The following is a 15,034-nucleotide window of genomic DNA, read 5'->3' as shown; positions in this document are numbered from 1 at the left end:
GGTAGGGATGCAATTGGTGCACCAGACGAACCTGGGCAAATGCCCCCCTGGTCACAGCCGACAAATGATGTTCTAAGGTCAGCTGTGGGTCCAAGAGGACTCCCAAATTGCGAACCCTGTCTGAGGGGCGTAAAATTTCACCCCCCAGCCTGAGTGATGGAATACTAGCCAAATTTTTGGGAGGGAAACACAACAGCCACTCGGTCTTGTCTGGATTGAGCGCAAGCTTGTTAACCCCCATCCGGACCCTGACAGCCTCCAGGCACTGGCACATCATGTCAACTGCTTCACTGAGTTGGCACGGACCTTTCCCCATCACCAAAGTTATCAACCCTGTAACAGTAGAATTACTCCTGCCAAAGACACTCAGGAAAGTCCATCCAGTGTTTCGTATTAGTTTACTCAAACGAGAAGTAATCTCACAACTCAGACCACATGCACCTATTCCTCCTGTTCCTATCATGATAGAAGGCGAACAACATTTTGAAATTAAGGAAATCCTAGTTTCTAGGACCCACAGGGGTAAAACCCAATACTTAGTTTCTTGGAAGCATTTACCTTCAGCCCAAAATGAATGGGTAGAAAAACACCACGTTAGGGCCCCTGCTCTATTGAAAAAATTTCACTCCCAATACCCTAATAAACCTTGTTAAAATACTATGATGCAATATGTTTTCCTATTTTTTCACAGGTGAATCTCTCCTTTTTCTAAAGAACGGCAGCATGTCACATCCCTAAAAGTGATACTGCCATTCAATTGGGAGGAGGGGAGCCTCGGAGTTAAATCATTAGCTACATCTGAAACAACTGAGTTTTACAACTTTACAACTGGTTTCCTGTCACTGGAAGACTGAAGGTCCCAACATCTCTGGAGGGATGTTTATGGTAGCCATGTGGGATATATAATTTTTATGTCTAACTCAGTGGTTCTTAACCTGGGTTCAATCGAACACCAGGGGTTCAGTGAGTCAGTCTCGTGGGTTCGGCGGAGGTCAAGACACACACCCGACTCATATGATTCGTGATGACATGCCATGCTTGTCCATCATTGGCTGCAGGTGATAACGCCACATTGCTTGGCCTATCTGTGCTGCAGGGAATTTTGTGCACCCAGTAGTCGAATTGTAATTGTCATGATGGTACGTCGTGTGATTTCTTTCTTAATATTTTAATCCCTTCATACTAACTATATCGAGCAAAAAAAGAAAGTGGTCGGACGAATATGTACAATATGGATTCACATGTATAACGGAACGTGATGGGAGTCAGCGTCCTAACTGCATGATTTGCAATGCCAAGTTGAGCTATTCTAGTCTAGCACTGGCAAAACTAAGAGAACGCTTCCTTAAACTGCATGGAAAATACAAGAACACAACGCTCGCTGAATTCAAGGTGAAGAGAGCTAGATTCAATGAAAAGGCTACTCTGCCTGTTCTCGGCTTTGTACCCACCAACAAACCGATCCTCACAGCATCGTACGAAGTTGCTTACCTGATCGCAAAGCAGGGCAAACCATACACCATTGCTGAAACACTCATAAAACCAGCTGTGTTGAAGATGGTGAATATCATGCTGGGAAAAGCGGCTGAAGTTAAGTTATCCCAAATTCCTCTTTCAAATGACACCATCAGCGACAGAATAGAGGACATGAGCAAAGACATCTTGGCTCAAGTAGTTGCAGATCTGATTTCAAGCCCAGCAAAATTCAGCCTTCAACTCGACGAGACCACAGACGTTTCCAATCTAAGCCAGCTTGCAGTATTCGTGCGCTATGTGAAAGACGACGTGATAAAGGAAGATTTTTTATTTTGTAAGCCTCTTACAACAACAACTAAGGCAGCCGATGTGAAGAAACTTGTGGATGACTTCTTCAAAGACAACAATCCTTCGTGGGATATGGTTTCTGCAGTTTGTTCGAACGGAGCTCCAGCCATGCTGGGAAGAAAGTCTGGTTTTGGTGCGCTAGTGAAAGCCGATGCACCACACATCATTGTTACGCATTGTATTCTGCACAGGCATGCGTTGGCAACAAAAACCTTGCCTCCAAAACTGGCAGAAGTATTAAAAATTGTAGTGGAATGCGTGAACTATGTGCGAAATAGTGCTCTGAGGCACCGCATCTTCAGGGAGATGTGTAAAGAAATGGGATCTGTATTTGAGGTACTTCTGTACCATTCTAACGTTCAGTGGTTATCCCGGGGACAGGTGCTGAATCGTGTTTTTGCCGTGTGTGTGGAATTAGCCCTGTTTTTGCAAGAGCACCAACATTGTCATGCAGATTGCTTCAAAAATTCTGAGTTCATTCTCATTTTAGCGTACATGGCTGATATCTTCGCAGCTCTCAATCATCTCAATCAACAGATGCAGGGTGGTGGAGTCAACATCATCGAAGCAGAAGAAAACCTGAAGGCTTTTCAAAAAAAGCTACCGTTATGGAAACGACGAATAGAGAATAATAACTTTGCAAACTTTCCCCTGCTAGACGACTGTAAGTAAGATCGAAGATGTATCTGGAATCGGAGACATTTTGTACCCACGGAACTGAAGCAAGCAATTGCCACGCACTTAGATTCGCTTGCAATGTCTCTTGACAGATACTTCCCTACAAGAGAGTCATATCCAGCATGGGTGAGACAGCCGTTCAAGTTTAGTGTTGAAGACAACAGATGTCAATGATGAATACCTCGATGAAATCATTGAAATTCAGCAGAGCCAGGTTCAACAGCAACTCTTCAGAACAACAACGCTCTCAACGTTTTGGTGTCAACAAATGGTAACGTACTCTGTTATTGCTAAGAAAGCTCTGGAGATTTTCATACCATTTGTTACAACATATGTTTGCGAGCAATCCTTTTCGAGGATGCTGGACATAAAAAAGAAGAAAAGGAACAGACTTTGTTGCGAAAATGACATGAGAGTGGCACTTGCCAAGGTAAAGCTGCGCATTTCTGAACTGGTCTCTGAAAGGCAACAGCAGAAGTCACACTGATTTGCAGTAAATATTCATCATTATGTTTTTGTTTTTGTGTGAAAATCATGTTGTAATATTTAATGGTTTTGTTCTTTGTTCTTAATGGTTTTGTTCTTTAATGGTTTTGTTCATTTTGTGCACCTATGTATAAAAATATACCTATGTATAAATATATACCTAAATACATATCTATGTTTTGAATTTGAAAAAATCATATTTTATTTTTCCAATTAAGAAGGGTTCAGTGAATGCGCACATGAAACTGGTGGGGGTCAGTACCTCCAACAAGGTTAAGAACCACTGGTCTAACTAGAGATAGCCATGGGAACGTGTGCTGTATTGACTCCCAGGGCAGAAGAGTTAAGGAAGCATCTTCACACTTGTGTATTGGTCAGAATCTGCATTCGGACAAAGGGGAGGGTTTATTATCAGCTTAATCCCATTTGCATGGCCTAAAGGTTTTCAGATGCTGCTTTGCTTCTAATGGTTTCCATCCTGCTTGATTAAAGGTTCCTTTTGAAATAATCTGTTTCAAGAGTCTTTACTTTCTCAAGTTAGGAGAGGAGCCATTACATTATCTCTATGTGCTTGTTGAAAGCTGAATTGTCTGAATGCCAAGCTTCCATGATTTCTCTAGTGTTCTCTAGTGCTTTTGAACTTTCCTAGTTAAACTATGATTAATTCTATTCATATTTGTTAAATGAATCACTGCAATTCTTAAGTTAGTAACCTAATTGATAAGTGAATATGGTTTCTCCCTTGATTTTGCTTTTCAGAAGGTCACAAAAGATAATCACATAACTTTGGAATACTGCAGCCATCATAAATATGAACGAATTGCCAAGCATCTGAATTTTGATCACATGACCATGGCAATACTGCCATGGACGTGTGAAAAACGATCATAGATTACATATTTCAGTGCCGCTGTAATTTTGAAAGGTCACTAAATGAATTGTTGTAAGTTGAGGACTACCTCTACCTATTTGTTCCTGCTATGCAGATTTTAAATTTTATTTTACATTTTTCTTTCACCACTTTAAGCAATATGTATTTAAATCTCTGCAAAATATATTATTACAACTAATCATATAACTAAAATCTTAGTTGATATAAGTCAGAAATTAAAATTATTTTAAGCACAATTCACTAATGTATGAATTATATTTAGTTATTGTCTTCATTCCTGAACAACATGAAATTAAATAATTATCAAAGTTTTTAAATATACACTAATTGCATTGTTTTCTGTCTTCCATCCTTCTCTTTATTTCAGGGGTTTAGATTATTTCAGGGTTTAGACCTTCAGTGAGCTAACTAAATATGAGAAGAAAGCTAGACTTATCTGACCTGACTGATGATGAAACTGAACATGTTATTCAAGTAGTCCAACGAGATTTTACCCTCCGCAAAAAAGAAGAAGACCGACTGAAGTAAGTATTAAAGCAAATATATTATTTAGAAATTAGAAAATTGTTTATTTGTTACTATGCATCTCCTGTTTTATACTCTGAATATACTGCATTATAAATTAAATTCTTTTAGACACTTACAAAAACAATCCAGTAAAATGCAGATTCTAAGGTTTGCAAATTGGTATCAAGTTTTACCCACACATATTTTGTTTTCACTCAGAGAAACATATCCTAACAATTCATATTATAGTATCAATAGTTTTTTTAAAAGCTAATCATTCAAGCAAGATCAGAAAGTTATTTCTACCATTAGTATGATTTCTTATGCCTCTTTGTTCTTGGAACGTGATATATATAGTATATAGTAATAATTTTTAGAGACCGGAAGCAATGTATCCTGTCCTTCCTAAGCTACCGGTACTTCTTAAATTATTTGGAATGTTTTACCAACTACCTTATATCTAAGAGTTTTTTTCTCTTTCTCTGTCTCTTTCTCTTTCCCTCTGGTTAGAGACCAAATATAGCAAATGTCCTTAGAAATATACATTCATCAACAGTTGGGGATAGGTTGCACAGTAATTCCTCTTCAAGTATACACTTAGTAGCAACATTGTGTAGATTGCTGCATGTTTGATACAGTCCTTAGTGTACGCACTAAATGTTCTCTTTTTCACAGCCGCCAATAGTTTTCGTGATTTCTGAACATTGCTCAGATTGACACTGAATTTAATTTAATTGAAAATTAAATAACATTTATATAGTCAGAATTGTTTTTAAGGTTCAGAAAATCAACTCCCTTCTGATACAAAAGCACTGTTGTTATGTCCTCTCAGTTTAAAATACAATTTGACATATAGCTGTTAATATGCTATGTTATGTAATTATGCTGCATAATGAAAATATGTGCAGTACTGGGTTTTTTCAGTAAATTGTAGGGCCAAATGTGGAGTGATATTAAGATATCAGTAGTTTTTAAAACACAAATTATAACATTTATTTTAATTGCTGAGTTCAAAAAATTAGTATCACTGATAATATGTTTCATATTCTGCTATATAGTATTTTTCCACACTTCAACACAAAACTAGTAGCATTTTAATTTTTTTATTTAAGCACTTTGTTGGAAAAGGATGGGAATATAGCTGTAGACTAGGGATGTCAAACTTGATTTCATTGAGGGCCACATCAGGGTTGTGTTTGACCTTGGAGGACTAGGGTGGGCATGGCCTGGATGGGTGTTTCACACAGGCTCAAGATGCATTTTTTCCAATTGCATTCAAAACAACTATTCCAGACAAAGGGAGATTTACTTTCTGTCACAAATAGTCTCAATTCCATAATGTAGAGTTTAAGGACATATAGGTTGTTTAAAGACAACCTAAACAACATCCATGTTATTATATTTATATTTATTGGGTTGAATGATAAATTAACATGTAGAACCTTAAAGTACTTTTAAAGAAAACAATTCATTTCTCTTTAATTCATCCATATCTCCTTTCTTGTCTTCTTCATGTATTAATCCGTCTGCTTTATTTATGGCAGTTTTCCATCCCCAAATAACAAAAATGTGCATTCTTTGTTATTGCTTGGGCAATGTAAAGTCAGGTTTCCCTTTTCCCTGATGAACCTGTCCTTTGAAATATTAACTAACTCTATGTAGAATATTTTAGCCGACCCTCCCATTTTTCATTTTTAATACAGGTCTTGAAAACATTAAAATTATATTCCAGATATCCATTGTAAAGAGGAATACTGTATAGCACAACAAATTCATCATAATATATTGCTAAATTTCTGGACTCTAGAAAGATTCAGAAAATATGCATACTGTGTGGAAACAATGGAAGTCCATTTGGACTACAATTGGCTACACAATTAAATCTCACTGATTTCGCTGAGTTTTATGCATACTTGACAAAAGCTGCCTTCTATCTGCCAGATTTATACACTATCCAGTCATAATATGATTTGATTTTGAGCCTGTGTGTTCTGTAAATTCAGCCATTTGTGCTTTACAGAGTAAAACACAATTTAGAAATAACCACTAGACATTTTCCCATGACATACTGAATTTTAAAAAAAGCTTATATCTTGTAGATACTACCATATCCTACATCCAACTGTGTTCTGTATTTTTAGTTTTTAGGCTCACTATATTGTTTACAAACCATTATGGGAGGGAGAACACAATTCAGTTGTAAGTCAAAACTAAGCAAATTACATTACAGCCACAGATAAGTGAGCAAACTCTTTAGATTAGGCTTCTTCCATATTTTAAAACTGGATGAAACCAGGAAAGCAGACAACCGGAAGATAGATAGTGTGCATGGGATTGAGAAAGAAACATATAAATGTCTCCCCGCAGCCTGTTTTCAGCCGCCAGGCTACTGTAGGAGGCCAGAGGGGGTGAAAACAGGTGAAAACCAGGCCGAAAATGCCCCCCGTGGCCCATTTTTGGCTGCCAGGCTGCCAAAAACAGCCCCCCTATGGCCCATTTTTGGCCGCAAAACTGCTGTATGAGGCTGTGAGAGCTGAAACCAGACCAAAACCCCTCCCCTCGCCTATTTTTTTTGGAGAACTTTTTTATTGTTTTAATTAAACAAAAACAAAAAAAAAGAATCATCTTTTGTTACATCTTGTAGAAAGCGTATTGATTGGTTATAAATACGTTCCATGCATTTCTTCCACAATCCTTACATATACTTCATTCAAATTGATTTGTACATTTTAAGTCAAAAAAGAAAAATTATGTATTTTACTATCCCTGTACCACAATTCTCATTTAGATTACCATTATTTAAACATGTTTTTATCTAGAATCATTTGTATTTAAAGACACAACCACCTACTGGCATTCATTTGCAATTTCAATAAACCTCCAATGACATTACACCTTTATGACATATTCTAAAACAAATTCAGTTAATTAAGATATCTAAGCATCCCCCCCATAACACACCTGTTTGTATCATTAAATATTATACATTACGATTTCTTTGTTATTATTGTAGTTGACTAAAAATTATTTATTGTTTTCACCTCTCCTCTCCGCAGGCCCACTCAAGATTATATCTTTATAACCCTCTTTAAACAATGATTTGTTAATGAGATTTATACGTCTTTTCCCTCAATCCCAAATTAGTTAATTACGTGTTAGCAAAATAAACATTAAACATCTAAAACAATCTAAGAGATGTTAACATTTCTACTTAATAATCACCAAAAAGTATACATTAGCATTTCCTTATTTATATCACATCTCCTCTCTTCTGACTCAAATTATTTATATCTTCATAACAAGATTTAAACAGAAATTTGTAAGGTTTGTACATTTTTTCACCAGATCCTGAATTACAATTTATGGCCCGGTTATTTATCCTAATTAAGGTTATCATTTCATTATTGGTATCATAGTAAATTATATGTTAACAAATAAACATTCAATGATAATCTAGAGCAGTCTATAAAATACTAAAATCTCTACTTATTAATCATCAATAATTAACTAGCTTTTTTTCATCAACATCAACTAGCATTATTAACCAGTGTCTTTCTAGTAACAAAATGGTCTTTTCTCTCTTGCCAGATGTTGTGTCAATTCTCTTTTCCTTCCAGTGTTTAAGGCTTCTCTCCGCACTTTGTAGCTTAAAAGATCTCTCATGTAGTTTTGTTGCCCTTGAGTTGTTATTAATGTAAGCTTAACTTTGGTTGTCCAGTTTATTTCTGGATAGATTTGTCTTATTAACTCTGTCTTTTTCGCTCTTTCTTTTTCTCCTGCATCTTGGAGTTTGGGATGAAGCACCAAATTATCAAAGTCACTTTTCAAGCTTCCCTTCTTTCCACCTTCACTCACATTTACTCCATAAATAAGTTCATCTAACGTCTTATCTTTGTTTTCTGTATTTTCATTCACTTCTTTAATTTCTGGGGCTCCAACCCCATCATCTTTTTCTGTGATACCCCACAGCCTGTCCATTTTCTTATCAAATCTCTCAAGACCTTCTAAAATGTTTTGAAGTCCAGCCAAAATGTTTTGGATTATCAATAGCAATAGCAGTTAGACTTATATACTGCTTCATAGGGCTTTCAGCCCTCTCTAAGCGGTTTACAGAATCAGCATATTGCCCCCAACAACAATCCGGGTCCTCATTTTACCCACCTCGGAAGGATGGAAGGCTGAGTCAACTCTGAGCCGGTGAGATTAGAACTACTGAAGTGCAAGTCAACTGAAGTAGCCTGCAGTGCTGCATTTAACCACTGTGCCACCTTGGATCAAGTTTTCTTCATCTGCATATTGATCCATTTTTTTAGATTACAGAAATATAAAGAAAAAGAAAAGGAGGAATTTGGTAATTTCTGCCACTCTAGCCTGTCAAAAATTTTTAAAGAATATATCTATTTTTATTTTAAATCTTAAGCACAAGTTCTTTTATGGTTTTCAAAATAGAAGGGTTCTTATTTTTTTTCTTTCCTTTTCCAATTCTTGCCAAAATATTTTTCACAAGCACTAGCAGTATACTGTTTGTGACCTTGAGTCTTTATCAGGTTTTAAAAACATGTTCCAAACCCTTCTGTTGCAGTCAGTGTAATCAAATAGGAATGAACAAGGATACATTGTTGCAACAAAAAAACTTCAGACTTAGGCTTCCAAGTGGCAGATTAAACTATTTTTAAAAACTTTTTCCTTAAGTATCTTTAATATAATATTATAACAAGTCGAAGTTTGTTAAAATATAAAAAAATTAGTTTAAGCCAAAAAAAAATTAAAGTAATAAAAAGGAATAGAGGGGAAAAAAGATCAATCCATCACCTCAAATGGAGAAACAGCAAACGTTGCAATCACTTCAATCCACAAAACATCGTTACAAGCAAGAGCAAAAAACTTTTTAAAGCAGTCCAATAGGAATTAAATTCGCCGCTTTGTTCTAACTTAGAGGACTAATTTAGCTTTAAAAAAAAGTTTCTTAGGGCAATCTTCTGAAAATAAAAGAAAAAAGGAACCTTACCAGATGGAACACTTTCACTTCTTTCTTTCGGAGCCGTCTCCGACTATGTCAGCCTGCGGTCTGCCTATTTGCCGCTGGTTAGAAGCGCTTCCTTTGGATCAATCAGGGACTTTGCGATGTCCCTGCGACCAGCAAGGTCTTGTCTTCCCAGTCACTGTCTCTTCGGGACGGTTTATGTCCTGCCGGACCGTCCAGGGGCAAAAGTGTCATCAGCGGACTCGGACTGTCGAGTCCGCACGATGTATCGTCGCGAACTTGGCTCCTCCCTCCTCCCCTCACTCATTTTGGCCAGCAGAGGCACATACTATTTTCAGACTTGCCCCACGGCCCAGATTTAAGAATCATATTAAGTACCCAGATTCGACTCATGGGCCTTGAGTTTGACACCCCTGCTGTAGACTCATTCTGATCCCCAAACTATTCAAAAGTGGATGGATTAAAATAGCCTGCCAAAGCCATTAATCCGGCCTGCATTGGACTATGAGGCTTCCCCGCACACTTCACCCTGCCCACCACTGGTTCCCAACCTTTGGCTGAGACCAGGCCTTACCTTGGCGAGCCCCAAGATCCTTGGCTGAAACTGGAATATAAGACCAACATTTTGGCCGGCAGAGTGCTTTTAGGGGCCGGGCAGGCCAAAAACGGGGTGCGCTCCAAAGCCAAAAACAGGATATGCAGAGGCCCTGGAGTGCCTCCACACATCATGTTTTTGACCAGAAGAGTGTTATTGGGGGCCGGGCAGGCCAAAAAGAAGATATGCAGAGGTCCTGTGACCAAAAATGGGACACACGGAGAGGGGTGCCTGCTGCTGAAGCGGAGCTGGTGAGATGCAAGCAGGCACTGCAACAGCCGGTCCGCCACCTTCTCCCCACCACCACCATCATCACTTGGCTGCTTGTCCTTCTCCTGCTCGGAAGTTGCAGAGAGGTGGCTGGTGAGGCTGCCTGCCCCTGAAGGAGGATGGCAGTCTCTGCCCCTGAAGAGGGAGATGGGAAGGAGATGGGATGGCCAGCAGATCAGTACCACTGAGCCTCCGCTTTGGGGCTTCCTTGCCAGATCCGTTCCAAGCGATGCCTGTCCAGTTTGATCCTGTCTGTCAGCCCTTGCCCGAGCCTATTACATGCATTTGGCAAGTTTGGAGGAAGCTCCGGCATGGCCAGTGAGATTCCAAAAGCAGATTGAGACTGCCGCGGTGCAAATAGAATAGAATGGAATGGAAATAGGAGAGAATGGAATTGGAATGGGAATGTAATTGGGAATGGGATGGGACGGAACAGCAATAGCAATACAATAGCAATAGCATGGAATGGGAATGGGAAGGGAAGGGAATTCAGTGAGGCATCTCAGGGCACTGCCATGATTGAAGGGGATCCTGCAGAAGATGCCCCAGGAGCTAGTCTCATCTCTGTACCCATCAAACATTCTATGTCCTGGTTTCTCTTCCCCACCTACCATTTGCTCTTCTAGCACGCTTTTGTTGCCTTTGATATAACAGATAAAAGTCTTTGAAAGTACCTGAGAGCTAAATTTTAGTTGTACTTGAAATCTTAATTTCTCCAGAGGGGCTCAAATAGTGGAAAGGAATTAGAAAGCAAATAAAACACCCCCAGGAGCGAAACAAATTAAAGTTTAATTTGTGTGTATGTTTAATGAACTGCTAAATTGGCAAAATGGACTGCTAAATTAGTCACACCCACCCAGTCACATGACCATCTAGCCATGTCCACCCAGTCACTTGACCACCTAGCCATCCCCACCTACCCAATCCAGTCCCCCAACAGTTTGAGGGACCATGAATTGGCCCCTGTTTAAAAAGTTGGAGGACCCTGCACTAGAGCAATGAACTTGCTTTATCTGCACTTAACAATTTTACACTGGAAAACATGAATTGCATTTGTACTTCCGTATAGTTGTAATTTTCAGCATAATTTATTCCCAGTTGTTCAGCGAAATAAGAATTAATGCAAACTAAATTAGAACAAAAAGTAAAAAAGAGAGAAATAACAGAAAAGGCTAAATTGCATAAGAAAATAAAATAAAATAAAAAGACACATACAAAGAGATGCAGAGGAATACAAAAGTAACTTCTGATATTTGTCACATCAGTTATGTGCAATTTATTTTAATATCTTTCTAAAATTATATCATGACTCTCTTCATTCTATAATCTACCATATCTAATCATCAAAACCATAAATCACAAGTTCATGTTTTAAAAGTCTATAAGGATAGGACCAATATATGTCGATTTTGTCCTTTCTGTAATCAAAAAGTCAGTTTATCCATCTCAGCAAGTTCTGTCAGTTTCACCAACCATTCCTCTATAGTGGGTCATTCCATCTTTGTACATATCTTGTACAGTAATCATATACTGAAATAATCTTTAGTGGTTTTTTTCTCACTCTTTATCTGTTAATCCTGAAAGGAAACATTCTGACTTCAATTGAACATTAATCTTTAAAATATTCTGAATCAATGTATACAACCAATTTCGTTGTATTTAAGTACAATGACAATAAAGATTATACTTATACTTATGTTTGAATTGAGTTTTTAAAAGCTTTTACACATCTCCACCAACTTGCTAAGAAGACCCTCATGTTGTTCACATTCTAGATAGTTTGGCGTGATGTTTAGTATCAGAGATATAGTATTTTTAAAAGCTCTTTTGAAATCCTAACACAAAGTTCAACTCTTTTACTCATTTATTTTCTCAATAGTCTATCTGCCAAAATTCTTAGCCTACTTTATTATATGTTCTTTAATCTGTTCTTCCTCTGTTTCAAATTTCAATTACATTTTATACATTTTATTTTTATTATAACCAGTGGATTTGTTAATATTTTTAAAAATTATATTCTAGCTGTCTATTACACATTCCATTAGATGTTAATGGTAGATTATATGAAGATTTCTCTCCATTTAATTCATGAATAACTGTGTAAGGCAAGCCAAGTTAAGAGTACCTAGTCATCTATGAGTTTCCCTTGCTGCATGTGGACTTAAACTCAAGTCACATTAATTCAGAGGTTTCAAAACAGTTAAATTGGGAGAACTTAATATATATTTATTCTCTTTACACTGTGATCTTAAATATACTTGAGTATTACTTATTTCATAATGCTTTGATACATGCAACAGGACAAGGAAAAGCATTGCTTGAATAAAACATTAATACTACTCTGTCTTATGCAAGGCTTGTCTAGCTGCTCTAAAAGTAGAGATTGGTCCCGAGGTACAACATTTATTTTACCAGCAAAACATCCATGCAGAGAAACTCTTATGTTTTGAAATCTGAGCTAGCTCTGTCAGAGGGTGGGGAGAATGGGTTATTTGCAGATGCTGCTTGTTGAATTCTCCCATGTGGTCTACCAAGAGAGATCTGTTTCCTTTCCTTTTCCCACTTCCTGAACTCTGCAGATCATCACAAGGTAAGTGAGTGATTGTCAGGGGCGGAAGAGGCCCAAGTGGCTATAGACCACCTAAGTGGAGCATGGGATAACTTGGGGGAAGTGAGGGCTTGGAAAAGCCCATGGCAGGTGGGTTTGTGCCTGCACTAGGCCCTCCAGGGCCACCATGAGATACCTCATGTGTCAGCATTCCAAATATTTTCCAGAATTAAATCAGAATCCAAGGCATAGCTTTCATCAAGTTCCAATTTAATAAGAGAGACATGTTGGTATATATGGGGAAAACCTGAATCTGAAAACTTCCTGGGTTTCCCTCCCAGTTGAAAATTCATGATCTTGTCCCCATACCCACAAGTCCATCACATGGTCCAATCTTCCTCTGCCACGCTAGCATTTCCACCCATCTAGTTCCGGTCAGGTGCAGAGCTGCGGAGATAAAAGATGACCTTGGGCTTCTAGAAAGTAATGTTTTATTTTGACAACAACACATTCTACAATTCTACTCCTTTCTGTTTCCCCTCCCAATTCCCTACTAATGAAACAGCATAGTAAAATGAGAGAGAGTGTGGCAGGCCAAAGATCCTAAAAGGAATATGACTGCAGGCCTGCACTTAAAGAGCCATGCATTTATTTAATGAATTTAATGAATTCATTGCAGACAGTAGGAATGGGAGGGTTGTTAATGATGTGGTTCATTTAACATCCCAATTTTCTACAGTAATTGGCATTACTCAAGGATTACTTGCACTATGCAGTAGATTTCCTACCAATTCCCTGTCCCATTAGGGCTAGTGTTTCCTAAATCTCTTTCTCTGATCATAGCAACTGCAAGTCCTTTCTGACTTGTAGAAAAGCATGATTGTAGAAAAAGAAAAAAAGTAAAGATTCATTGTCAGTTCAGTAAGGCATTTAACAAAGTAAATGACAACCTACTACTTGGTAAGATAAAAATATGTGCATTAGACAACATCACCACTAAATTGATTTGTAACTGACTGAACAGCCCTTAATAGGACTACAATATACATGGAGGGAAGCATGCAGTGGGGTATCACCCAGGCGTCTCTCTTAGACTCAGTATTCTTCAACATCTTCATAGAAATTTAGATACTCATCAAATTTGCATATGACACCAAGTTGGGAGGAATAGACAGTACTTTAGAAGATAGACTATAGATCCAGAATGATCTTGACAGTCTTGAATGGGCCCTATCCAACAAAACACAATTTGGTTACGAAAAAAAATAAAGTTTACCCTTAGGCTAGAAAAATTAAGTTCCTAGGTATAGAATAGGTCCGTGGTGGCAAACCTATGGCATGGGTGCCAGAGGTGACACGCAGAGCCCTCTCTATGGGCATGCGCACCATTACCAAAGCCCAGCTCCATTGCGTTTCTTGTCGTTGTTTGCAGAGAAACAAAAGTTTGTGGGACTAAAAAATGTTCATTCAATCAATTCCATTTTTTGTGAAAGAAAATGATCTCATAAAGTTGGAATTGATTGAGTAAAATTTTTCACTGTGTGCTTCACAATGGGAGAGATGGGATCACCTCCTCCTGAAGCCCATCATAACACGGAGCCACAATGCAACCCTGTGTCATCTTGGTTCGTTCTGGCCTTCCAGATGTCGGTTGCTTTTCTTGCAGAACTGCCTGTGTTGGGATGCCCCGCACTGCTCCTGGGCTCATCGGCCTATGAACATCAGATTCCCAGTACCCAACACCAATTAAGGGTTTCTTCTTCCCCAGGGAGGAGGGACAGAGGGAAAGGGAGGGAAAAAGAGAGAGGGCGGGAAAGAGAGAGAGAAACAGAGGCAGAGGGAGAGAGGGGGATGGAAAAAGAAAGAGAGGGAAAGAAAGAGAGATAGATAAACAGGCAGAGAGAAGGAGGAGAGAGAGGGGAAGAGAGAGACAGAGAAAGAAAGAAAGAAAGAAAGAAAGAAAGAAAGAAAGAAAGAGGGGAAAAGAGGGGAGAAAAAAGAGACAGAGGGAAGGAAAGAGAGAAATGGAGGCATAGAGAGAGAGGAAGGGAAAGAGAGAGACAAGGAGGGAAAGAGAAAGAGAGGGAAAGAGAGGCAGAGATGGAGAGGGAGGGAGGGAAAGAGAGGGGGAAGAGAGAGAGACAGAGAGGGGGGAAGAGAGATAAAGAGAGAGGGAGGGAGAGAAACAGAGAGGAGGGAACCTAAAAGCACCCTAAAAAGTAATGCCGTCTGAGGCTGCATTAACAGAGG

General features: G+C 38.5%; 1 protein-coding gene across 5 annotated transcripts in view; it reads left to right on the top strand.

Annotated features, from left to right (window-relative positions):
• MYRIP (myosin VIIA and Rab interacting protein) overlaps nucleotides 1–15,034 on the top strand; it is a 236,258-nt gene that overhangs the window by 77,091 nt on the left and 144,133 nt on the right. For all 5 annotated transcript variants that reach the window (XM_087713000.1, XM_087712998.1, XM_087712997.1 and 2 more), the window contains exon 2: nucleotides 4,248–4,404. In XM_087713000.1, the coding sequence (XP_087569126.1) occupies nucleotides 4,295–4,404 (110 nt within the window). In that variant the 5' untranslated portion in view covers nucleotides 4,248–4,294. The remainder of the gene's footprint in view (nucleotides 1–4,247; nucleotides 4,405–15,034) is intronic.

This window comes from Thamnophis sirtalis, unplaced genomic scaffold (genome assembly GCF_051295495.1).
Source record: "Thamnophis sirtalis isolate CommonGarterSnake01/CBP01778 unplaced genomic scaffold, rThaSir2_p1.2 scaffold_4, whole genome shotgun sequence".
NCBI lineage: Eukaryota > Metazoa > Chordata > Lepidosauria > Squamata > Natricidae > Thamnophis > Thamnophis sirtalis.
Note: the sequence above shows the minus strand (reverse complement) of the source record. Positions and strands in the feature narration are given on the sequence as shown.